Source organism: Macrobrachium nipponense, chromosome 24 (genome assembly GCF_015104395.2).
Source record: "Macrobrachium nipponense isolate FS-2020 chromosome 24, ASM1510439v2, whole genome shotgun sequence".
Lineage (NCBI taxonomy): Eukaryota > Metazoa > Arthropoda > Malacostraca > Decapoda > Palaemonidae > Macrobrachium > Macrobrachium nipponense.
The window spans coordinates 50,486,655-50,514,366 of NC_061091.1; the positions used below are offsets into that span (position 1 = coordinate 50,486,655).

At 38.5% G+C, this 27,712-nt stretch overlaps 1 protein-coding gene across 4 annotated transcripts in view; it reads left to right on the forward strand.

The window, feature by feature from the left end:
- The window catches only part of LOC135205618 (ubiquitin carboxyl-terminal hydrolase CYLD-like), a 271,604-nt gene that overhangs the window by 235,778 nt on the left and 8,114 nt on the right, over positions 1-27,712 (forward strand). For all 4 annotated transcript variants that reach the window (XM_064236410.1, XM_064236413.1, XM_064236412.1 and 1 more), the window contains one exon: positions 10,714-10,867. In XM_064236410.1, the coding sequence (XP_064092480.1) occupies positions 10,714-10,867 (154 nt within the window). The remainder of the gene's footprint in view (positions 1-10,713; positions 10,868-27,712) is intronic.

Genomic DNA, 27,712 nt, shown 5'->3' on the forward strand with positions numbered 1-27,712 from the left:
GAAAGGGGTCGCTTACAAGGAATGATGAAATGATTTTTTTAATCACTTAGGCCAATTCCACGACTCTCTCATATCGCAAAGAGCATCGAGAATCTCTTTTTTCGCCCCTGTTCGCGTTAACAAAAGAGAACCTATTTGGGAACAGACACGGAACGTAACGATCCTTAAAGGTTCGATGCAAGATTTTGCATGTCCGTGAGAACCTTCTCGATCGAAGATAATAACTGTTAACGTATGTCTAACATTTATTGAAAAGAGTTTTGAGAACCTGCGGAAAGTCTTCATAGATCTCTTCGCAAGGTAGAAGACGAACAGGCTTCCTATAGACTGCTTCCTTTCCTCGAACCAAGAGAGGTAGCAATATACGACATCTTTAATTTAAAGAAGGGGAATAAACTTTAGTCTTTTTTCCCCTAGTTATAAATTCTTAACAGATATTAAGATAAATGGGCGTCAAAGGAAGAGAGGATGAATGCCTCATTTTGGCCTTAGAGAGGTTGGATTCACAGAAGTCACGTTCTTCTCACAGCATGTTTCGTAAGGCTTTTCCAAGAGTATCTGGATATTCTATCAGAATCTATTATAAATAGACCTGAAAAACCTCTCCACTCTGAGTCTTTCCACGTGCAGACTGACCAGAAGTGGACATGAATGAGAGGATTTTTCAAGGTAAATGACAATAGTCATGGCTAAGACATAGAATTGCTGCAGATCGTGCTAGATGGAATGAGGAAACTGTCCTCGTTCCGATACCTCTGTGAACCACATAGCGAGGTTTTTTCTTCACTTTCAGAGGGAAGAATCACCTATGTATATATCTGCTATCAAAGAACGCAGTAAAAGGCTATACTCTGTCTCTACAAGGGGAATTAGAGATAACAGAGGATTAAGATCTTCGGGATCTATACGATACCGCAATACGACAAGAGTAGGATATCATGTACTTCGAATGGAATTTTTTTTTGTGGCCACAGATTCCGTGTTCCGACAAAATGGAACTGCTCCTCATCAAACTTCTTTGAGGAAGTTTATGAAGGAATTCTTTGTTTCTCTTAGCCCTAAACGACCAAGAAGACAAGTGAATTTTTTGTGCATTGGAATCTCGCATCAGATTCAATGGAGACTCGGCAATGGGTTCTTGCCAGCATAGTATGTCTGGCAAAAGAACTAAATCCCTCTATTCCTGACGCAACGCTTTCAGATAGAAGTTTAGTTGCCCAGGCAGGGTACTTACATTTTCATCTACAGAAGAAGAGATGGTTTAAACGTTTGCCTACAGAGTCTTCGGGGTGCGATGAGGGCTCAAAATGCTTCCCAGAAGGTATTCAGAAGAATACAATAAGAGCTAGAAATCAGGGTTCCGCCCAATTTCAGCTCAGTCTCTCCTTCGACTTCCAGACTCCTTCCCTTCCTTCGGGCAAGGATAGGGAAGATTCTGCAACGAGGAACCTCATCAACATGTAAGAAGAGATCTCGTTAGCAAAAGAAGTGTTCACGAAGGATCCTCCTCGGAGGAAGACTCTTCTCTCTCGTATTGTTAGATATCCTGTCGTCTACTGGGTGTAGCTGACTAAAATCACCTCCCCTTGCCATGGGCCAAAAGCTCAAAGGGGAAGAATTTCTTCCACCCTTCTCCAGTCTCCTGATAAACTATGTGGTTGTTCAGGACTCTCGGACAATGTAGCGCCAGCCAAGCGCCAAATGCCAAATACAGGCGAAAAACGCCAGAGGCGGACAGTTCCAAGGAACTCTGTCATGGCCGGATACTGAGAAGGAGCGGGCCTCCAACCTGGCGCAAATGCGCCAGAGGCGAACAAATCGGACAGATATAAGAGTGTCCGATGTGGACATCGCCAGACAGCCTAGAGACTCTTCCAAGCTCGAAGCTCCAGCAAGTGTGGAGGAGCCAAGCCAGGCGCGAGGCGCCAGCCAGGAGGCCTCTAGGAGCCAGCCAGGCTCTAGGAGCCAGCCAGGCTCTAGGAGCCAGCCAGGCTCTAGCCAGCCAGCTCAGGCCTCTAGAGCCAGCCAGGCTCTAGAAGCCAGGCTCTAGAAGCCGCCAGGCGCCATCCAGGTGCCAGGCTCCTTCAAGGCTAGGCTCCAGTCAGGATTGAGGATCCATCCAGGCGCAAGGCTCCTTCCAGTAAAGAGAAACCTAAAGCTCTGTCATGTAAGAGGGCTAGTCCCCATTGATATGATACAGGTAAGGCTCTGCCATGTAAGTGGGTCAGCCCCCATTGGCACGATCCGAGAAGGCTCTGTCGTGTAAGCGGGTTAGCCCCCATTGACATGATCCAGAAGGGTTTTGTCAGTCATAGGTCCCTACCTCGCTGAAACTCTTGAGGCATGCAGACTCATAGACAGTAATCATGAAGTCTTCTGCCAAGCTCCAGGCGCAAGGCGCCAGCCAGACGCAAGGCTCCAGCCAGGCGCGAGGCGCTAGCCAGGAGGGAGGAGCCAATCAGGCGCCAGCCAGGCGCGAGGCGCCAGCCAGGCGCAAGGCTCCAGCCAGGCTCTAGGCGCCATTCAGGCGCAAGGCTCCAGCCAGGCGCGAGGCGCTAGCCAGGCTCCAGGCTTCACCCAGAAGAGATCTATATCAAAGAATGCCCTGGCCTTCTTTGAGACAATGTGATCTCCTAAGCACTTGACAAGTGCATTGATGATTCCTTCAAACAGCTGAGAATTAAAAGCGCATGGAGTGCGAGCTTTTCTGTATTCTTGTTCTTTCCTTAACAATATGTCATAAGGACATATTAGCTGTCACATACGGGAGATGCAACTCTGTGTTGACTTCCCATATCCGAAGGATGTCAAGATAACCTACGAGAGATCCTTCTCTCTTGGTTGATACGTGTCTGCGGATACATTGCTGGGATAGGGAGCCGATACTGATCCTTAACTAGTGAGTTAAATTTTAGTTAACGTCGTGTTTTTTCTTTGGGTTGTTTGAAAGGAGTTTGGGGATAACTCTTTTCAACTTAAGCACTAACCCTCGTGTTAGGATCAGGTGATCGGGATCGGTGTTGTGCTCCTTAATTATGCCACTAGGCATAGGCATATTGTCATGTAAGAGGCTCTGTCGAGTAAATGGATAAGACCCCATCGACAGACCCACAAGAACTCTTAGCCATAGGTCACATCCTCGCTGAGGCTCTTGAGGCGAAGCAGATTCCTAGGCATTAGCCATGGAATCTTCCGCCTGAACAAGTAGGAACCAAGGTTTTATTTATTTATTACCTACAACGTATGTTGTTTACCTGTCTATTCAGTAAATAGTTGTCTCTTACCCACCACCAAGGGTGTCAATCAGCTAAGTATATATCTGCCGGGGAAGTTGCATGTACAAAAAGAACCTGAAGATGGACAGTTCTTCAATACATTGTTAGCATAAGAATGTGAATAGAGAGGTGAATAAAATGTTAAAATGATATTGTTAGAATACAATAAAGTTTTGTACATACTTACCCGGCAGATATATACGATGAATGGCCCACCCAGCCTCCCCTCAGGAGACAGGTGGAAGAGAAAATCTGGTTCTAGAACGGGAACGGTTCCTATTCCTGCCATCCAGCGGCAGGGGGGTAGATCACCTGACCTACCTGCAGCGTGTGCCGCGAAATTCGAATTTCTGTCGGACGTCAGAGACATAAGCTAAGTATATATCTGCCGGGTAAGTATGTACAAAACTTTATTGTATTCTAACAATATCATTTTAACATTTTATTCACCTCTCTATTCACATTCTTATGCTAACAATGTATTGAAGAACTGTCCATCTTCAGGTTCTGTAAAAGATTAAAGCTAACAAATTTATACCCAAAAAACATAAAATGAATACAATTAATACTCAGATAATGATAAATATGGATCTAATTAAAATACTTAAGTGCTGAAGGCTGAGTTATTTATATTTAAGTTTGGTTTTAATTTTTCTATATAAAAGGTTTTTAACAGTCTTAGCTCAATTTCAAACTGAGCTTTACATACAATACTGAAATAAAAAAAAATAAAATGAACATTGCATATCCCATGGCAATGCTCTCTTATATAGAGGAGTGGGCCAAGAATGAGTACACCCTAGACAATTCCCACACCTTTTTCAATGTTATGAAATGTTTTAAACTTGAGAAATATTACATCTGTTTATATACAAGGCAAGAATCAACCATATACAGAACCTAAAGATGGACAGTTGTCCGAAATGTTGTCAGCATAAGAATGTGAATAAAGGGGAGAAGAAAATGTTAAGGTTTGTTTTGGCACTCCAGTTCCTCAACCAGAGTAAGATTTCCTTCTTCGATATTATCCAGTCCTTAACCCTCTTACGCCGACTGGACGTATTTTACGTCGACATTTTTTGTCTCTCGTGTGCCGACTGGATGTATTTTACGTCGACTTACAAAAGTTTTTTTTTAAATTCGCGGAAAAATACTTATAGGCCTACCAGCCTAACACTTTTGAATCACGCGCCTTGGGGGATGCTGGGAGTTCACGGATCAAGGTGTTGTTTTGTTTACAATCGTTACGCAGGCGCGCAAGCGCGAATTTCTTTCTTGCCGCACTAAAAAGTATCTGTGACACATCTCGGAAATTATTTCGTCACTTTGACATAATTTTTGTACCATTGTAAATTAGCCGTTACATGAAGTATTATATATGAAAATGTGCGCATTTTTATGTAGAATACAACAATAAAATACTCATGATTGTAGCTTTTATCAGTTTTGAGATATTTTCATATAAATAACAATAATTGCCAAAATTTCAACCTTCGTTCAACTTTGACTCTACCGAAATGGTCGAAAAACGCAATTGTAAGCTAAAACTCTTATATTTTAGTAATATTCAATCATTTACCTTAATTTTGCAACTAATTGGAAGTCTCTAGCACAATATTTCGATTTATGGTGAATTTATGAAAAAACTTTTTCCTTACGTCCGCGCGGTAACTCTTCCGAAAAAAATCATACATGCGATTGTGGTAATGTTTGCACCATTTTAAAATTAGCCGTTATATAAAGTTTTATATATGGAAATGTGCGCAATTTCATGTAGAATATAACAAAAAATAATTGAAGGTTGTAGCTTTTCTCATTTTTGAAATATTTGCATATAAATCACGATAAATAGAAAAAAAACCACGTTCTGTCAACTTTGACTCTACCGAAATGGTCGAAAAACGCAATTGTAAGCTAAAACTCTTACAGTCTAGTAATATTCAGTCATTTATCTTCATCTTGAAACAAATTCAAAGTCTCTAGCAAAATATTTAGATTTATGGTGAATTAAAAAAAAAAAATTTTTCCTTCCCTCCGTGCGCGGATTCTCCGCCACAAATCTCCGAAATGCGTACGTCCTATTCTCGGAATATTTGCTCCATTTCATATTAGGCATTTCATAGAGTTTTATATATGAAAATATGCGCAATTTCATGTAGAATAAAACGAAAAATATTTGAAGGTTGTAGCTTTTCTTATTTCCGAAATAATTGCATATAAAAAATATATATATAAAAAAATTCTACATTTGGTCAACTTTAACTCATCAGATATGGTCGAGAACTGCAATTGTAAGCTAATACTCTTATAGTATAGTAATATTCAATCATTTGTCTTCATTTTGAAAGAAATTGGAAGTCTCTAGGACAATATTTAGATTTATGGTGAATTTTTGAAAAAAGTATTTGTTTACGTCCGCGGGATACGAATTCATGCATTATTTTGTGATAATATTTTCTCTGTGTTGTTTTTATCGTTTTACAATGTGTTATATACCAAAATGATCGCAATTTAGTGTACATTACAACGAAAAACAAGTAACTTGTTACCTTTAACCGTTTTGCGCACAGCGCGCTTTGAATACAATTATATATGAAATTTTGTTTTTGCACTATCATATATCGCATTATTTATATATGATAATGATAATTTTTTTCATTTCTGATAGTTGCATACTAAACTTCAGGCAATGACAAAAAAAGGAGCCAAAAATGAACTCTTAATCTTGAAAACTAAGCGCGCTGTGATTTTTTGAAAAAAATATTTTTTCCGCTTCCGCGCTCACTCCGAAACCCCTCCGGCATACGGGAGACAATTTTTTATTTACCGCTCCGGCGTAAGAGGGTTAATGGTAAATACAAATACCAAATGTATGATTTTGTTCATTATCTATTAAAGCTAATTCTTCAAACTGTACTCTTTTGTTTACATTGTCCTTCCTTTCTCTACCTTTTCCCTTTTTCTTGTTCTTATGTCTTTATGTCTTTACTAAAACTAATTGTTTTTCTTTTAGCAAACTTTCTTCTTGCATGTATTCAATTAAACTTTCAACCTCTGAGGCCGAGGGTTCATCCCAACAAACCTCTTCATACAACATTTCCATGACTGCTTTCCATTCACCCCACTCACACCTTGGTTCATACTCAATTTACTACACACTCCTGCCGCATTTGTGACCAACTATCCCGCTTATTGTACACTTAATCCTAGGCCTATCATACATCTGGGTAAAATAACCTGTCCAATTGCAATTCCTACATACACTTAAGGAAGACCCTGCTGTCGTCTTCGCCTTCTTCTTCAGTGCTCTTCCTCGTCTACAAACTGGGGTTTGTTTCCTGTCATGAGCTTTTCTTCAAGATCATGCAACTCAGAGCTCCAGGTGCACGTTTTGGTCGGATTTGGTGAGTTTGAGAGGGGATTTTCCCGAACTAGTATTGTCACCCTTGTGTCTTTGGACACATGGGTAGAGGGAGCAACCAACCTTCGTCCTATTCATGAATTGATAGCTTGTTCAAACTCTTTGATTTCATCGAAATCTAAGACTCAAGGATGTTGCCTTCACTCAGTTTTCTTCTGAACTTTGACTCGTAATTTTTCCAAGCCTTTTTAGACAAGTAAGGTGCATGGTTAGGCTTTAATTGGTAGAGATGCCTTGGATTATCAATCTCTTCCCCTCTTGTGCACCCTTTTCAACTATTGAAAAGCTAAATTTATATTTATGTTGAACTGTATGTAGAATGCTATAATTCACTTCCTGATACTTATCAACATTTTTTCCCATTAATTATTGAAAAAGACAGGATTCCAGTGAACTTTCCTAGAGTATAGTTTAACATGGTAAACTAAAATTGAGCACAGGACCTTACCATTTGCATCTTTATGCCAGGCTGTAGAATAGGTTACAAGAGTCAGCCTTCCCTGCTCACATAAATGACTGGTAGTGAGAAGCTGTTGCAGGACAGAGATTGTCTGCTTCAGTTTTGTTTGGAACTAGGCATCATGGTAAACCAAGAGAAGTCAAACCTCGTACCTAGTCAAAGGATTCTCAATCTGGGCATGGTGATTGATACGGCAGTCTCAAGAGTTTTTCAGTCAGATCTGAGGTTGGAGAAGTTGCGAGTGGTGGCGTGCGACTTCCTATCGCAACCACATCAGTCAGCTCAGCAGTGGCAGGTTCTTCTGGGAATTTTGTCTTCTCTGGAGAAGCTGGTCCCTCATGGGCGACTTCATCTTTGGTCTCTGCTATGGAGACTGAGGGAATTCTGGTCTCCGGCGGGGGACTCGCCCCTAATAAGGGTTCCTCTGTCCCTGGAAATGAGAGAAGACCTTTTTTGGTAGTTGGACGACCGGAATCTCTTGAAGGGCGTTCCTCTGCGTTCACTTCCCCTGGACTTCCTTCTGTTTTCAGACGCCTCCCTCGCAGGTTGGGGTGCTCATTCAGGTGGCCTCATTACTTCAGGAGTTTGGAGGACAAACAGCAGCATATCAATGTCTTAAGAGTTAAAGGCAGCCTTTCTGGGTCTGAAGGAATTTCGGGAGAAAGTAGAGGGTTATTCTCTTGTTCTTATGTCAGACAACACCACGGTCATCACTTATATGAACAAGGAGGGGGCCTGGTTTCATGTCAACTTCACGCCTTGACAGTCGAGGTTCACCAGTGGGCGGTCAGCAATTCGGTAGAGCTCTCAGCCAGGTATATCCCAAGCAGAAGGAATGTGGTTGCAGGCAAGCTCAGTCGTCAGGATCAGATCTTAGGCACAGATTGGTCTCTTCATCAGGCAGTGGCAGACAAACTCTTCCAGGTTTAGGGGAAACCCATGCTGGACCTTTTTGGGACCTAGTTCAGCAGGAAAGTAGAGATATTCTGTCCGGTGGTCCCGGATCCTCTGGCGTTAGGGGAGGACACGTTCCAACATCCCTGGGACATCCTGAACCTGTATGCCTTCCTTCCGTATTGTTTGATCCATCAAGTCCTGAACAGGTTGATGAGTTTGCAGAGTCTCAGGATGACTTTGGTAGCCCTCTGTGGCCACAGGCGGAATGGTTTCCAAATCTGCTGTCGTTGTTGTTGGAGGTACCAAGGGAGATTCCCCCGGCGGCATGTGTCAGCCACACGTAGAAAGGTTCCACAAGTCAGTAGAATCCCGGTCTCTTCACAGTTGTAGGCTAACAAGTATCTCCTCCTAGCGAGGGGCTTTTCTCAGAAGACAGCAGGGCATATGTCCAGCAGTCTCAGAAAATCAACCTCTGCCATTTACCAAGGCAAATGGGCGATTTATTGTGATTGGTTTCGTAAGCGGGGTTTATCTCCACTCGGAACCTCTATTCAGCACATAGCAGACTTTTTGACCTTCCTCAGAGATGAGAAAGGCTGTTTCCGCCATTAGAGGCTACAGGGCGGCCCTGAGTTTAAGTGTTACATCTTAGAGGTATCGACATCTCCTCATCCTGGGAACTCTCCTTGCTAGTTAAGGGGTTTGAGCAGTCATGTTCTCCCAGAGAACTCAAGCCCTCAACGTGACATGTTTCCTTGGTCTTGAGAAGTTTCACTAAAGCTCCGTATGAGCCTTTGCGGTGTTCGTCAGACAGGAACTTGACACTCACAACGGTTTTCCTCCTGGCCTTGGCGTCTTCGAAGAGAGTTGGGGCGCTGCACAGCCTGAGCTATGTTTTGAAGCACACCACAGGTTGGGGGTCAGCGTCCTTCGAATTTGTCCTGGAATTCATGCTAAGACCCAGAATCCCTCGGTGCACGATGATAGGTTCGCTTCCTTTTCCATTCTATCTCTGGATGACTTTGTGGGCAGAGATTCTTAAGAGCTTTTGCTATGCCCTGTCAGGGCTCTGCGTTGCTACCTTAAAAGGACAGGGCATCTTAGGCCAGGTTGTCATAGGCTTTTTGTTAGCACGGGGTGCACGAAGAAAGAGGTGTCCAAGAATACAATCTCTTTTTGGATAAGGGAAGCCATCAGACAGGCGTATTTGACTCTTGATGATTCCGTTGCCACGTCTGTGCAGACTAAAGCACACGACGTTAGGGGTATTGGTCCCTTCTGGCTTTCAAGAAGAATATGGCTGTTCATAGTGCTGAGCGCTGGTACTTGGTTATGCCAGTCCACTTTCACCTCTTTCTATCTTTAAGATGTTGCCCAACAGATTGTGTAACTCATCGTTGCCCTTAAAAGGGCACATTTGTATTTTACCTATGATGATTGTGGAGATGAGAGAATGAGTGAGTTGGCTGGTCTCTTTCTTTCTCTTGTACCTTTCTTTCTTCCAGCAGGTGGGTTGGGAAATAGACATGTCATTTGCTGGACTGGTCTGATACAGGTGAGTAAGGTAGTCATACCTTGGTATGCAAATAACCAACCCTCAATTCGGTAGCATATACTCTGCTCCTTAGCAAGGGGGAGTAAGGAGTAGTAACAAACCCTGACGCATTGGTTTGTTATCAGACAGTCAAAGTTTCTCTTGCAGCAATAAAAATAAAATCATTAACATCCTTCAAAAGATTACAGTTATCTCAGGGATTGGTTCTGCCTTATTATGAAATGTTTCATCAGAGGTCAGCCCTATGCAATGATTTGTCCCATATATCATTGTACATAACCCAGTGGCCGAGTTGTTTGATATCACTGTATCTAGCTTCTCACAGGCATTTCTTCTGGAGCTGGACTGGTGGGTAGGGCCCCAGCCGGTTTAGGATGTCTGTACCTCCCTCCAAGTATGAGTCTATCTTATTGTTAAGACCGAAGGTTTGTTTGCATATGAACAAATGACAAATTTTTCAAGACAATTTGTATTCTTCATAGCTACAGACCTGAGGTCTTAATGTTGTACTGCCCACCTCTAGCCACCACTCTGTCTTCTTAAAGACATCCTGGGTTGGGAAAGACTGAATGCAGTGGCGTGGGTGCGTGGTCCTTGACCAGTTTCCACCCAATATACCCACACGGTGCCAGATCTCAAAGATTCCTTGCTTTTCATCTGCAATTTAATTGGATCCAGCTAGGCGCTAGAAAATTATCCTATATAGAAAATTATCCTATGTTAAGACCTCAGGTTTGTAGTTATGAAAAATACAAATTGTCTTAGAAAATTTATAATTTTTCATACCTAGGATAAATACAAATCTTTAAATTTGTTTTTTTAACAGATGACAACACTGATATTATTAGAATCTCAAAGGGTCAAGTGCAGGTATATGGCAGGACCAGTCCACAAATGCTGCATTTCCATTCAGAGATACCACACATAAATGGTAGAAATCTGGGGACATGCAAAACTGCAATTGTGGACAAAAATATGATTGATGGGTTGATGGGTTTGTGTGAAAAAATCAGTTTTGTGTTGTAAAAACTCAGTGCTTTGCTGATACCTCTACTTATGTCAATTCAATTCATGGTATTATCGAATGCTTTTCTTTTATATGTAGATGCTAGCTGATCACTGTGGATCCATTCCTAGAGTGTACATGGAACTTTTTGCTGTGGTTTGCATAGAAACATCACATTATGTTGCCTTTACCCGCTGTGGTTCTGGTGCAGATGCTACTTGGTGTTTCTTTGATTCTATGGCAGATCGTAAAGGTAAGAACATTTATTCTGTTAATATTTTTGGTTAGATTACCAGCAGTACTGACATTTGTTGTTTTGGGTTAGTTTGTTGTAGTTTTCATAACAGTTTGGAAAGTGGCATAGAGTTAAATAATTCTCAAAAACAGCAAGCAATATTTTGCATCCATGTCATTCTGGATATTAAAACTCTTTGCTATGCATGCTTCTAGAAGGTAGCTTTATTAAGCTGTTGGTATAGTAGCCCTCAACTTATCATTTGTTCTTGGGAGTCTGGCCTTCTGATAAGCTGTGAAATCTGATTACAGTACTATTAACAAAGATCCTATAGCACAGCTTATGTGTGAGAACATTCAAGATTCACTTGCAAGATTTACGCTCCTGGTGAGCTTGAAGTGTAATGTAATAAATGGCTGTGGGATAAAAAAAAATCATATCTTCATTTTTATATAAACCAAAATTTTGAGAAAAACTTCCCACAATCAGGGCTACAATAAAATTTTTTAAATTTGTACAGTTTTAAAAAACATACTTCGCTAATATTTATTTGACGTTTAGTTACGTAATCTCTTTACATCAAGAAACTGTCACCTTCCTTAAACATAGGAAATACTTCCACACTATTATACATTGCATATCTGTCTATTACTCTCTCTCTCTCTCTCTCTCTCTCTCTCTCTCTCTCTCTCTCTCTCTCTCTCTCTCTCTCTCTCTCTCTCTCTCTCTCTCTCCTTTTTTTCTGGCATTGTCTTCATGTATTCTTTTCATTATCAGTTGGCACCCATGCTTCCTAATAGTAAGTCCAGCAATACCTTATTGTACGTTGTGCTTTTTCTTTTACATATGTTATTTACTGAATTATGTATTGCTTTGATTCACTTTTAGTTGAAAACTGTTATACAGGCAACCCCCAGTTATCGGGATATGTTATCGACGTTTTGGTTTTAAGGCGCTTGTCCAATAGTATATGTTTATTCATAATGGGTTTATAGTGTTGTTGTCTTGTTATCAGCAGCTTACGCACCGTGAGACCCTCATGAAATACAAACATAACAAATATACGTCTTTTCCATGGAACTTATAAAAAGTTATGCTTTACTTCACTGTATCCAATAACACTGCATGTAGTCTCATATTATTGTGTACAGTGGTACCTCGAGATACGAAAAGCTCAACTTACGAAAAACTCGAGATACGAAAGCAAATACGAAAAATTTTGCGGCTCTACATACGAAAATTGTTCAAGATACGAAAGGTTGTTGCTGTAAAGTCCGAGATTCGCCCGGACCACCAATAACAATTTTGAAACTCGCGCGCCGCCAACTGAGTAGACTCGCCACCATTCTCCCGCTCTCCCAGTGGTTCCTGATGCTAGTCACCGCCATGAGATCCTTCTCTCCTGTTGGTCAGCATCCCTCCCATGATGCGTCTACGTAGCGGCGTGCTTCTTTGGCCACTTCACGGCATCATCGGTATCGTAAGCACATGGAATTTGTTCGTTCTATACGATTTCGTTTATTAACGTAAATTCGTTAGTGATTTCGTTGTAGTATACTTATCGTGTTGTGTAAGATCTTTACTACATACGTATACATACTACATAACATAATTACGTACAGTATATATGTAGCCATGGGTCCCAAGAAAGTTGAAATTCACGGAAAGAAGAGGATGCTCTCTTTGGAGACGAAGATGGAGATCATTAAAAAATATGAAGCTGGTATGCGATTGAGTGTGATCGCCAAGGAATACGGCCGAAATCCGTCGACAATAGGCACTATCCCTAAGCAGAAGGATGTCATCAAAGCAGCTACACCTTCCAAGGGCGTGACTATTTTGTCCAGCAAGAGGACCCACATGCACGATGAAATGGAAAGGCTTCTTCATGTCTGGATAAAAGACAAAGAAATCGCTGGCGATATGATAGCGGAGATGGCAATCTGCCACAAGGCCAGCGCTATTTTCGGTGATTTGATTGCCCAGGCCGAAGACGACGGAGGAGAAGGGACATCAACGCCAACCCCAGACTTCAAGGCTTCGCATGGGTGGTTCGAGAAATTTCGTAAACGGACTGGCCAGCTCGGACACGAAAGCGGCCGAAGCCTTTATCAAGACGTTCAACGAAATGATGATCAAGAAAGGCTACAGTTCTCAGCAAGTCTTCAACTGTGATGAGACTGGCCTTTTTTGGAAAAAATGCCTCGTCGGATGTACATCACACAGGAAGAGAAGAAGCTACCCGGGCAGAAGCCTATGATTGATTGATTGATTGATACTATATTAATCTAGCATCGCGACAACTAGGTCATTGATGCCGAACTATATATAAAATGACCCTATAAATTTTAATAATAATAATTAAACAGAGAATTGTTTTTAAAATATGATAAAAGATACTGGTAATTATAAAATAAACAATATAAAAATGAATTATATAAAAAAAAATTATTACATACATAAAAAGTGATATACACACACATACATACGTACACATACACATACATACATGCACACACACATATACACCATTTCAGTAAGAATAAAAGCAAGGCGCACACAAACATTACAATTGATCTAAAATACCAGTGTTAAGAAGAAATCCAAACAAGCCTGTCATGTTAAAAATCCCATTTGCTCCTAAAATTTTTGACAACTTAAAAACATTGTTCTCCTTCCCATAGTATAGATATTGATTGCGCTGCTCCACCAAACTGGGGCCCTCAACCAGCAAGTGCATAACAGTCAGTGGAACCAGGCAATCCTCACAGTATGGTTCATGATCACGACTCATCAAGTAGGAATGTGTCAGCCTAGTATGTCCAATATGCAGGCAGCACAGAGCTGTTTCAAACCTTCTGGGCATAAAATTGTACACCCAAGGATTGATAACAAGTGCAATTGTTCTCATTTTTACATTAGTAGTTAAATTTGACCAAATATTTTGCCAAAGTACTTTATGCTTCTCTCTAATTGGAGTATGTAAATCTCTGCACGGCAGCTTAAATGATCTGGGCTCAATACCAGAAACAGCCTCTTTGGCAATTGCATCAGCGCGTTCATTTCCAGATATTCCAACATGTGCTGGAACCCAACAAAATTCAATATTAAAACCCCTCCGCTTAGCTAAAAATAACCATTCTAGAATATTTAAAACTACTGGATGTTTGGAATAAAAATCTTTCAGTGACTCTAGAGCGCTTCTAGAGTCACAGTACACAATAAAATTCTTATCACTGCTTTTTAAAACTTCTTTGACAATATTTAAAATTCCATATAATTCTGCAGTAAATGCAGATGCATTACTTGAGAGCCTTCCACTACGCTCAAAAGACAGAAAAACTATGCCAAAACCAGCGCCTGCACTGGTTTTGGATCCATCGGTAAAAACTGGGATAAAATTATCATGTTGTGACATATGATCTAAAAAGGTATAACATAATATTTTATCAGAGACATTCTTCTTTGATTGATTAAAGTAGTTACAAAACTCTACTGCTGGGAATTTCCAAGGGGGAGATACAGATGCCTCCACCAGTAGTACAGATTTGTCTGGAATGTTCAAGTCTTGGAGGGTTGATTTCAGTCTGAAGGCATATGGACGTGGCATCTTTGGATGACTTTCGTAAAAGCTATCAAATCTTCCATTTCTTAGCAACTGGCATACTAGGGATCCAGGAAGTCTTTGGAATCTGAACCAGCTTCGAGCCAGAAGAGCCTGGTAATGTAAGGCTAGGGGCATTTCCCCAGCATCTACTAACATACTCTCTATAGGGGAAGTCCTAAAAGCTCCAGTAGCAATCCTAATTCCAGAATGGTGAATGGAGTCTAAAATCTTAAGGCGTCTTGGGGTAGCCGAGGTGTAAACTTCACATCCATATGTTAATTTTGATAAAACCAAGGCTTTATACAATCTAAATAACTGGAGTCTATCTGCTCCCCAAGATGTATTTGACAAAACTTTCAAGATATCCAAGGATTTTCTGCACTTTGCCCTGAGATTTAGGATATGGGGAAGTCATGTCAACCGAGTATCAAAAATCATTCCTAAAAACCTTGCTTCGTTAACACAAGATATTCTCTGGCCATTTACATATAAATCTAATTCTACATAAATGCATAGCTACAGTCTTTGATGAAGAAAATCTGAAACCATGCACTTCAGCCCATTTCACTATCTTATTTATTACTATTTGTAGATGACATTCTGCTACTGACATATGTGCAGCTGCAAAAGATAAAGAAAAGTCATCCACAAAGAGTGTGTGCATAACATCAGCAGGTATTTGCTTTACTATGTCATTAATTGCTAGAGCAAAAAGTGTTACACTTAAAACACTGACCTGAGGGAGGAACACCCTCTTGTTTACATACTTCAGACAGAACTGCTCCTACTTGTACTTGAAAATACCGATTTTTTAAGAATAGCTTAATAAAAATAGCTAATGCTCCTCTTAAACCATATTCATGGACTACTTTCAAAATTCCATACCACCACATAGTATCATGCTTTTTCCAAGTCAAAGAAAACCGTGATAAAGTGGTGTTTAGAGGCAAAGGCTTCACATATTGCAGACTCCATTCTAACTAAGATATCAACAGTGGATCGCATACTGCGGAAACCACATTGGGCTGGAGAGAAAAAGTTTCCTCTCTCTAAATACCACACTAAATGAGCATTCACCATTTTTTCCATTAGTTTACACAAACAAGATGTTAGGGCAATTGGACGATAATTTCCTACGAAAGAACTATCCTTTCCAGGCTTGACAAAAGGAAGGACTCTTGCTAGTTCCCAACATAAAGGGTAGTAATGTTCTTTATAAATTCTGTTTATTATACTTGGGATAAATCTTTTAGTATTCTGAGCAGCATGCTTGATTATAGAATAAGAAATTTCATCAGGACCAGGAGCAGATTCTTTACACTTTGAGAGAGCCAATTCAAATTCTCTCATAGTAAATGGAATATTATAAGACTCCTCTTTATTTGTTGTGAAATCAAGATAATACTGTTCCATTTGTTTTCTGCTGTTTGCATATGGTTTCTCATTATCTTTTTCAGATATTTTAGCAAAATGTAGGGCAAACTCATTTGACACTACTTTTGGATCTCCTACATTAATGCCATTTATTTTTAATACAGGTGGTTGGCTAGGTACACACTTTCCTGCTATTTTCCTTATCTTCTTCCACACTAATGTGATGGGAGTTTTGCAATTTATGGAAGAAATGAAGTTTGTCCAAGATTTTCTTCGTGCATTTTTAATTTCAAACCTAAACTTTGCCCTAGCCTTACGAAATTCTACCAGATAATAGTTACATTTCCGTCTTTTATACCTTGTAAAACAAGATCTCATAGTTCTATGGGTTTCATGGCATTTTTTTTTACCACCATGGTACTGGTCGGCACATAAAGAGACCTGATGTTCTTGGAATTGACTGAAGTTCAGCTGCAAATAAAGTAGTTATTAACAATTCAATAGCATCCTCAATGCATTCAAATTCCTCTGCTGTAGCTTCAATTGAACTATGCTCTTCAAAATTTGCCCAGTTAGCTCTTTTTACACTCCAACGGGGTAATCTTGGACATGGAGGACTTGATCCAGTGCTAACAACAATTGGAAAGTGATCACCACTGTACCTATCATCGATCACTCGCCAATTGAAGTCCATAATGGCATCGGCACTACATATTGACAAGTCGATGGCTGTTAAAGTACCGGTCTGTACATGGAAATGGGTTGGTTCTCCAGTGTTTAAAACACCAACATTTTCACTTTCAATAATGGATGACAGGCAGTTTCCTCTCCCATCAGTAATTAAATCCCCCCATAAAGGATTTATTCCATTCATATCACCTAGGATGATGAAAGGCAGAGGAAGCTGTCTGATGAGATTACAGAAATCAGTACTAGGGAAAGCTACATTTGGTGGAAGATATACAGAACAAACACTTGCACTGCAACAGCTTGCAAAGAAGAATTAACAGGAAAATGCTTGTGTGGAGTGTCATGGCGAACATATAACATTGCTCCACCCCGGTTTCTATTATTTTGATTAAGATCTGAATGGAAAGCAACATATTCTTTAGGGCAAGGAATAAAATCACTGCTGAGCATAGTCTCCTGCAAAGCTTTGCAAACAGGAGACAACTCAAAAATTAGCATTTTGAGCTCCTCCCATTTAGCTCTCAGGCCCTGACACATTTAGCTCTCAGGCCCTGACAATTCCACTGAAGAAAATTTAAGAATTTCCTTGAGTTTAGAGGCCTTGATAATAGGGCCTCTTTGAAGATATTTTGTCTTCATAGGGTTGCCAGGAATTTGGGGAATCCTGCTTTTTTTTTTCTTTCTTTCTTAGAGGGAGACTGCCTCCCACCCTCAGCCTCCTTTCTTTTTGGGACTGGCATTGCTACCTCCATACAGGAAGCAACTTCTGGTTCTTGGCTGGCTGCCCCTGTAGCTGGTGTTCCAGGCTCCCAAGAACCCATTGCATCAGCCAAGGAGGGCAACCCCCCAAAAGAGGCATGTACATCACCAAGGACAGACGTATATTCCAAATTACTTACATAAGTCAAAACTGATGCTGCTTCCAAAGAAACTGATGTATCAGCCAAAGCTGATGCTGCCTCCGAAGAGGTTGATGCATCAGCCAAGGCTGATGCTGTCTCCAAAGAGGCCAGTGCACCAGCCAAAGCTGATGCTGCCTCTGAAGAGGCCGGTATACCAGCCAAAGCTGATGCTGCCTCCAAAGAGGCTGGTGCACCAGTCAAAGCTGATGCTGCCTCCAAAGAGAAGCAGCTACCCAGGCATAAGCCTATGAAAGACAGGCTTACGCTCACACTTTGTTCCAACGCCAGTGGGGATTGCAAGGTGAAGCCCCTACTGGTCTATCATTCCGAGACTCCTCGAGCCTTCAAGGCCCACAAAATGCTTAAGGAGAACCTTCCAGTGATGTGGAGGGCTAATGTGAAAGCCTGGGTAACGAGGCTTTTGTTCACGGAGTGGGTAAATTTGTGTTTCGGCCCGACAGTGAAGAAATTCTTGGAAGAGAAGCGCCTCCCTCTGAAATGTCTGCTGGTGTTGGACAATGCCCCTGCTCACCCTCCTGGCCTCGAGGAAGATATCATAGCGGAGTATTCCTTCATCAAGGTTCTTTATCTTCCGCCTAACACCACCCCTCTCCTCCAGCCCATGGACCAGCGAGTGATATCGAACTTCAAGAAGCTGTATATGAAACATCTTTTCAAGAGGTGTTTCAACATCACCGATACCACAGACCTCACCTTGCGTGAATTTTGGAAGGAACATTTCGATATCGTAATATGCATCTGACTCATCGACCAAGCTTGGCAGGAGGTTTCAAGGCGAACCTTGAATTCCTCGTGGAGGAAACTGGCCTGATGCCGTATCCGCCCGAGACTTCGAGGGATTCAACTTGGGCGAAGCTGGTGCTGCAGATTCAGGAACAGTCGACGATCCCAGATCTTGACAAGATCGTTGCACTCATCAAGTCCATGGGGCTGGTCGTCGACGAGGACGACATCAATGACCTTCTCGAGGAGCACCAAGAGGAGCTTACAACGGATGACCTGAAGGAGTTGGAGGCCATGCAACATAACGTCATTCAAGAGGAGTTCTCTAGCAGCGGCGAGGAGGACGACGACGACTCTATGACAACGGCAGAAATTAAGGATGCTCTGTCTGCTTTTCATAAGATGCAATCATTCGTAGAAAAGACACCCCGAAAAGGCTTACACAGGTCATATGTCTGCACAGTTCGATGACGTTTGCCTGAGTCGTTTCAGGAACATTGTCAAAAATTGGCAGAAGCAATCTTCCTTTGATAGTTATTTTTCAAAGAGGCCTTTAGTAGTAGTAGTAAGCAAAAAGGAAGAACCAAGTGATACTAAAAAACAAAGTTGAAAGTGGTGAAGAAGTTGAAATTTTGTATAAAAAAAAAACGTAAAGTATAAAAAAGTTTGTAAAAAAATGTAAAAATCAAAAAAGACAAAATAAATATATATTTTATTTAAGTTTTTTGTAAAGTTAAGTCTTACAGTTTTGTTAATGTGTTTCGTAAAGTTTAGCTTATGTTTTCCTTACATTTTTTATTTGTTTCGTAAAGTTAAGTGTACGTACGTATCTGCCGTTTGTCCTCCTCCTGTACGTATGTACGCACAGTATTTCTTGTATACCATGTACACTAATACACTTTATTTACAGGTACTATGTAGTACATATTAGCAGTACGTACAGGCAGTCCCTGGGTTACGACGGTCTCGGCTTACGACGTTCCGAGGTTACGACGCTTTTCAATTATATTCATCAGACATTATTTCCAGGGTTACGACGCCTACAATGCTCATCTGGCAGATGAAATATGACACCAAAAATGCAAAATAATCAATATTTGAAGGTTTTTTTGATGAAAAATGCCACAAGAATGCAGTTTACATAGTTTTCAATGCACCCCAAGCATTAAAATTAAGGTTTTCTTAGGATTTTTGACGATGTTCCGGCTTACGACGATTTTTGGCTTACGACGCGTCTCAAGTACACAACCCCCGTCGTAACCCGGGGACTGCCTGTATTAAGTTTGGTATTGAATGGTCCAAATTGTTGTAGTATTTCATTGTTTATAGGTCAATTTACCTTTATTATGAAATTTACTGGGGTGTTTTTGGAGGGCTTGGAACGGATTAGCCATTTTACATGTAAAATGCGGTTCAAGATTTTTAAAAAAAACTTTTGTATGTCGACGTAAATTACGTCCGGTCAGAACCCAAGAGACAAAAAATGTTGACGTAACATACGTCCATTAGGCATTTAAGGGTTAATTGATGTCATTGGGAGCATGTTTTTTGTGTAAAAACATTAACCGATTCTGTTTGCTATTTTCACCCTATTTCATCATAATATGAGCTTTTTTTTCTCTTAATGGCATGAAAACACAGTAAAATGTATTCTTTCATGTCCAGTATTTTAATTAAAATACTTTTTTCTCCACTATTATTTATGGTCGAATTTCATCCAAGTTGCCGATGCATGATAATTTATAGTCTTAAACAGTGTAGACATTGTTTTCTCAACTTCAGCTTAAACTTACCAGTATATTTTCTTTCTGATATTTTCTCCATAGTGAATAAAGTTACGATGTAAAAATATACTAGCCCTGTTCTATTCAACATCATTTGTAACAACTATGGTAATTTTTTTACTATCTTACAATAGCCAAAATGCAAGCAAAGTAGTGTTTTTATCCAATTCAGTTCGGTTGTACATAGCAAAGCAACTGTTTTTGTTCAGTAGTTTATGGCTGTACGTGTTAAAGCAATGATTATGATGTCATTAACGATATTTTTATAATTCTCTTTTACTTTTTTAAGTTATTTAACTAGAAGATTGGATAAAGAAATGGAGAAAAAGAGGTTACAAAGTGCCACTAAGAAGAGGAAGACGATATCAATGGCGTTGAAAATTGACATTGTTAAGCGTTTATTTTTATCTCTCTCTCTCTCTCTCTCTCTCGGCCAAGGTTTACCTGTAATTTCATCGAATCTGACATAAAAAATTTGTAGAACTGCCTTGCAGACCATAGTAAAGGAAAGGAAATTCCACATTTTTAATAGTTATTGTATATTAGGGTAAAAATCTGGCCGTGACACTGTTGAAGGCATCGTTAACCATTATAGGGCACCTGAAGATGGACTGCGGCGCCCATAGCCTTTGGAATTTTGGTTATTGGCGATTTTTGCTTACCGTCAAGCCCCTAGGAATGGAACCCTGCCAATAACCGGGGGCTGCCTGTATATAGTGAGCAGATAAAATCATTTTTTCACTAAAATATTTCAGTTAATGATACAAGCATGAAATTTGGTACATATCTTCTTCATATGCCACTTTTTGAAAATTACTGGGTGTTCACTCAAATTTACAAAATGGCTGCCATTTTTCAAGATTTTAAGATGGGACTCATGTATCTCTTGTCATGTTTTAATGCATTTGTAAAATGTATTTCTGTTAAAGATTTCATACAGCATATATAAAGAAAGATGGCATTCAATATGTAAGGCAAAAACCTTAGATAATCACATCTCAGGATTCAGTTGGCTTGGAAAAATATCTCCTTGATCAATGTAATAGTTTATAAGTTTATATATAATTTAGGTGGTGGTTTAGTTTTAATTGAAAAGAGTGAATGTCTGCGCACAACCAGAGTACATTGGTTACATCACTACTGTGTAACTCAGCATGGGGTTCAGTTCCAATTAATCTTGCTTTACATATGCTGTACCTAGCTTTGTTTTAGAGCAGTTTAGTAGTTCAGTGTCCTAAATGCTGTCTATATATATATATATATATATATATATATATTATATATAATATATACATATATATATATATATATATATAAATAAAAAAATATATAGTATATAAATATATATATATATATTATATATATATAAAAAAAGGAAAAATAATATACTTAAAATATATATATATATATATATTATATATATATATTAATTATAAAAAAAGTATGTATACATCAGACTATCCTCCCAGAACACCCTAATATCATTTCAAAGTCAGGTTGCAAAATTAAGTACTAGCCAACAACTGTTACTCTCAAGTATCCCCTATCATTCAGATGCATGTTTTCTTTGGCCTACAGTATTGTTCTATAATACACAGGCTGCATATTTTATGAATAGTACGTATTGATATTTTCCTGTTTAAGATGATTTTGAAATTATATTTAGTACTATATACGTATTTATGATAGTACTATGTGGGTGGTTTAGAAAAATGGGACACAACCTCCAAAGGAAAATGCTATGTAGTATTTTCATGATTACGTAGTTTACGTCATTTTGTGGTTAGTCCTCACCATCACCATTAAATTCTCATAGCAAAACATTTTTCTTCGATGACGTAATCTTTCTCTCTCTTGTATACAGTACTGTACTGTGCATATCCTTTTAATGAAAATAATAACAATTACTGTACCATAAACAAAAAAACACAAAAATAAACATCCAGGAATTTCATGATAGATGACAGAGGTATATTGTTGCCATATTTTTTGCTTTTATTTATTGTATGTATTCCATTACAAGTTTAGTTGACTAGGGATTATCTTATATAACAGTACACAAGAGAATATTTTATCACTGATAATGTTTCATCTCAAATCACCATAAAAATATTTCTAAAATAAAATGTAGGCAACACTGCTACTCACATCCCAACCAAGTTAAGTGCTTGTATTTTTCTTCTCTCTCTCTCTCTCTCTCTCTCTCTCTCTCTCTCTCTCTCTCTCTCTCTCTCTCTCTCTCTCTCTCTCTCTCTCTCTGAGGTAAGTGAAAGATTGTTTTATGCAAATATGTTTGTTTTGTACAGTATAGTTTTATAGATAATGTGATGTTATTTTGTTATCCATTTTTTCATTCTTTCCGTGGTGGTATAGTGACACAAAAGTTTTTGCATCTTAATAAAGGCAGACTGGAAAATAAAATAATTAGTGAATATTTCATATACTGTACAGTATGCTCTGTCATCCAAAAGCACCTTACAATATACAGTGATACAATTTCAAATACAGCGTAATTACTACAGCTAAAGTTTATGCTTTGTATTAAAGATTTATTTAATTTGTATTACTGTAAACATTTTATAGATACTTGTTGTGTTGAGAGAGAGAGAGAGAGAGAGATTGTACTCAAGCTCATTATGGGGCCTACTTATCATTCCGGGTTGGGTGAATGAGCTAAAGTTTATGCTTTGTATTATATATATACATATATATATATTATACATATATATATATATATATATTATATATATATATATCTATATATATAGATATATATATATATATAAAATATATATATCTTGAACTTGTTGGGTACGTAATTATTTCAACCAATGTGCCATTATTCCAGGAGATTGGTGAAATGCTGCTTTAACATTGACCCAGCAAGGCTGGATGAAGGCAGTGGCATAGAGGCAATACTGCAACAAAACTTGGCAAAATACCACAAGAGATGTAGGGTCATTTTTAATAATGCAAAACTTGGTCATGCCAGAAAGCAAAGAATTGTTATTGAAGGTAGTGAATCACAGGAAAAGCATGCTAAACAATGTCAAATGAGTAATGAAAATGAAGCATGCACTTTTTTGTGAAAATGTGGCACCTGTATCAGATCTTCGACAAGTATTGACCATGAATCTCAACAGACTACTTGAGTTCACACACACCGAATGATGGTAAATTATTGGCAAAACTAGGTGCAGATGATGCATTCCACAAGAGCTGAAATACCATCTTGTATATCTCGCTGGCCTTTACAATAGGGAGAGGCCCCTTCTTAGAAATCTGGAGGAAGAACAATGTCACAATTAAGAACGAGATGTATGTCCACTGGTTTTATCAGAGTTGGTTAATTATATCATTGAAACCAGCTTAAGTTCGGATGGTCCTGCCAGATTTCCTCTTGCAGACATATTGTAATTATACCAGCAGCGCCTGGAACAATTGAGCATTGCCTCATCCACTGTAAATACAAGATTAAAGGACAAATTGTGTGCAGAACTCCTCAAATTAGAAGCATACAAGAAAGGAAGAAATGTGCTACTTTCCTTGCAGAAAGATGTAGCTTAGCCCTATCTCAGGCATCTGACTAGTACTCTGATACACATATGATTGCTAAAGCAACAAAGATACTGAGGAAACATATTTTGGATCATCAGTCCAGGGTTGATGGTATCTTTGGTGAAGGATGCATCATTGATACCATACCTCAAAGTCTGCTCCAGTTCACTAGTATGGGTGAACATGGAGCAGACATAAAGCCACAGCTAAGGTTTGGCTCATCAAAGTCAGACCTGGCTATTGCTCAGCTCCTTCAGTACAACTGCTTCTTATAACAGAAGGAAGAAGCAAGTGTACTCCAGTGTTCATGGGCATCTTTAAAGTCTTGTGTTTATTTCAGGCTTAAAGAAAAAAAAAAAGACAATGAGACTGGAACAGATAAAATAGTTTTGTTATCATACTCGATAGAAATGCTAGAAACAGATTATCTGGCCTCGTAAATGTAGGTAGGCCGTCCCCGGGTTACGACGGGGGTTCCGTTCTTAAGACGCGTCGTAACCCGAAAATCGTCGTAAGCCGGAACGACGTTGTTGAAAACATGTCCACAGGGAAAATTTCACTAATTTGCAATTTTTCTTAGGGCTGTGTCTCTAAAATTATCACTAATTTACTTTTTTCATGTGCAACACTGTGTATTCACAAATTACTGTATATTTTCATTAAAATACAAGAGAGAGAGAGAGAGAGAGAGAGAGAGAGAGAGAGAGAGAGAGAGAGAGAGAGAGAGAGAGAGAGAGATTACATAAAACCATTAAATTCATTGACCATTGTATGGCATTGTTACTTTCCCAGCTCCGAGTGTCACTGGAGTTATGAGGTAGGGAAATTGATACAGAAAAAGACAAAGGGAAGAATTTTCTTTTGAAATTAGTTTATCGTATTATTACTACTTCTATTATTATTATTATTATTATTTGAAAATATAATAAACACCTGCATCTACCATAAAAATTCTCTCATCTCAGTAAGAAAGAGGAATTATCTTTTCAAGTGAAATGGAAAGGTCATTTTCATCTCTTTAAATTACGACCATTATGAATTTTGTAATTACAGTTTTATTATTATAATTATTATTATTATTATTAGTATTATTATTAAATAACTGAAATTATCAATAAACATTTTACATACTAGTACCATAAAAATTCTTTCATCTCGGTAAAAGAGAGAGAGAGAGAGTTTATCTCTCTGTTCTCTCAAAAAATACTTCTAACGCTTCCAGCGAAAGAGAGGGAGGGAGTTACCACTATGACACATTATTATCTTGTGTGGCAAAAAGAGAGAGAGAGAGAGAGAGAGAGAGAGAGAGAGAGAGAGTTAACCTTAATTAAAAGTGACATGGATAGATTAGTATTGTATTTCTTTAAAATACTATCACTTATGAATTTTGTAATTACAGTTATTATTATTATTATTATTATTATTATTATTATTATTATTATTTGAAAGTATTAAAAACAAATAGTACAAGTACATAAAAAATCTCGAGTCTCAGTAAGTAAATGAGAGAGAGAAGATGACGAGAGAGACGAGACGAGAGAGAGAGAGAGAGGGAAATTTCATGAGCACTTGAAGGCAACACAGCAGCTCTTCCCCCTCCTGTCACAGAACTTGATACAGTGGTACCTCGAGATACAAAATTAATCTGTTCCGAGACGGCCTTCGTATTATGAGTTTTTCGTAACTTGGAACACATTTTACATGTAAAATGGCTAATCCGTTCCAAGCCCTCCAAAAACACCCAGTAAATTATATTTCCAGGCCTAAAACACATGTTCTAGGGTTACGATGGAAGAAATATGACTCCAAAAAGGCAAAATACTGTACATACTTGAGAAATATTCAACTGCATGTAATATTCAACCCCATTTTTACTGCATATATCAGGACTTTAGCATATGTCCCTTAGCAATAAGCCTAGCCTATGTTAGCGGTTGCTACTGTAGCCTAGTCTATGATTCTGACATCTAAACCTAAGAGCTAAAAGCTTAGAATATGCCAATAAAATGCATAAATAATCAGTATGTACTCATTTCAAATAATTATTAATTAATCATTAACTATAATACACAAACAAACAAAAAACAAACCTTCCGATCGATTGTTTACATCCAGCTCTTACCTGTCTTAGAGTATCGAACGAGCGCCAAGCAATCATTTTTCCTAGCACACAGTAAGCCATAAATTGTCATTAGTATCTCTCTTCAACTAATGAAACCACCAAACAGTATAATAACCATTCATTTCTATTCTTTATTCTATCTTTACCTAATGAAGATACCGAGTTACCGACAGCTATAATGAAACATGCGTATACGTAACGTAATAATAAAACAGAAGAAGAATTCTAAAAAATACGTATTTGTTGGCAGTCTGATTTATTTTATATTTTATGATATCTAATTCACAATTTTTTTTATTAAATGTATTGCATGTACTCATTTCAAATAATTATTAAGTAACCATTAACTATAATAAACAAACAAAAAAAAGCTTCCAAACGTCTGTTTACATCCAGCACTTACAAGTATCGAACGATCGCCAAGCAATCACTTTTACAGTAAGCCATAAATTTTCATTATCTCTCTTCAACTACTGAAACTACCAAACAGTATAATAACCATTCATTTCTATTCTTTATTCTATCTTTACCTAATGTTTTCTTTATTAAATGTATTGCATGAATAAGTTTTTCAATTTACAGCAACCTTTTACCAATAGAATACTTAAAGCACAAGGGGTAGATGCTGACCAATAGGAGAGCAGGACCTTATGGGGTGACTAGCATCAGGAACCAATGGGAGAGCGGGAGGATAGTGGCGAGTTTACTCAGTTGGCGGCGCGGAAGTTTTAAAATTGTTCTCGGTGGTCCGGGCGAATCTCGGGACTTTACAGCAACAACCTTTCGTATCTTGAAAACTTTTCGTATGTAGAGCAGTAAAATTTTTCGCATTGGCTTTCGTAACTTGGATTTTTCGTAAGTTGAGCCTTTCGTATCTCGAGTTACTACTGTATATCTGACAGTTTTAATACCTGGAGTTAGAGAAAGGTTAGAGAAAGAAGACTGGGATTTCCTTCATTCTTCCATAATTTTTTAAATATATAAGCTAAAATCTTACTAATTCACTATGGTATTTTCTTTAATGAATTTATATTATTGCTGTATAAATTAATATTAATATTTGAAAATAGTAAATCATTTATTTATCATACAAAAAACCATACATCTTTGTAGGGGAGAGAGAGAGAGAGAGAGAGAGAGAGAGAGAGAGAGAGAGAGAGAGAGAGAGAGAGAGAGAGAGAATGATTATTTTTATTATGTGATATCATTTCAACTTATTAAACTTACTAATACAGTATTAATCAAAATTAATATTTGAAAATAAGTAAATCATTTTTGTATTATAAAAATGTATTTAGTCCTGAAAATAAACATCGAAATACACTAATTAGTGATTATTTTCGTCGGAAAATACAAAGAGAGAGAGAGAGAGAGAGAGAGAAAGAGAGAGAGAGAGGAGAGAGAGAGAGAGAGAGAGAGAGAGAGAGAGAGAGAGAGAGAGAAACTATGGTTTTTATATCCAAGTCTAAGTAGAGTATAAATGGATTCTTTAAGTGAAATAATGTTTCAATGATATTTTGCTGTTTTGTATTAAAGGATATGTATACTGTTTGAGAATGCGTTCCTTATCCTTGACTATGGTTACCATACAGTTCAATAGCGTAAATTAATTTATGCGCCCTCCGCTCAGAAACTAGTGCTGCTTATGAGGTATCGTTAAAAAGCATAAAAAACCATCGTAACCTTGGAATTTGCATTGTAATCTAACCAGAAACTTAGTTTTGTTATTATTACTGGAAGTAAGCAATAATTTTTTCATTATTTGCACTTTTGGACTGTTATAAACTTTGCGCATCGCAAGCTAGTATTCATTCGCTCGGAAACTAGTTCCGCATACGAGGCGTCGCTAAAAAAAATTAGAAAAATACGACATAAAAAGTGTCGAAAATCATCATAACCTCAAAATGTTTGTTGTTATCTAACCAGAAACTTATTTTTATTAATATACTGTGCTAAACTATAAAGGATTTTTATCATAGTATGCGTTTTTTAAAAGCATCGTTAACTCGGAGCGTCGGAAGCATCAGCGTCGTAACCTCGGAACAAACATCGTAACCCAGGGCGGATTTTTCAATTAATATT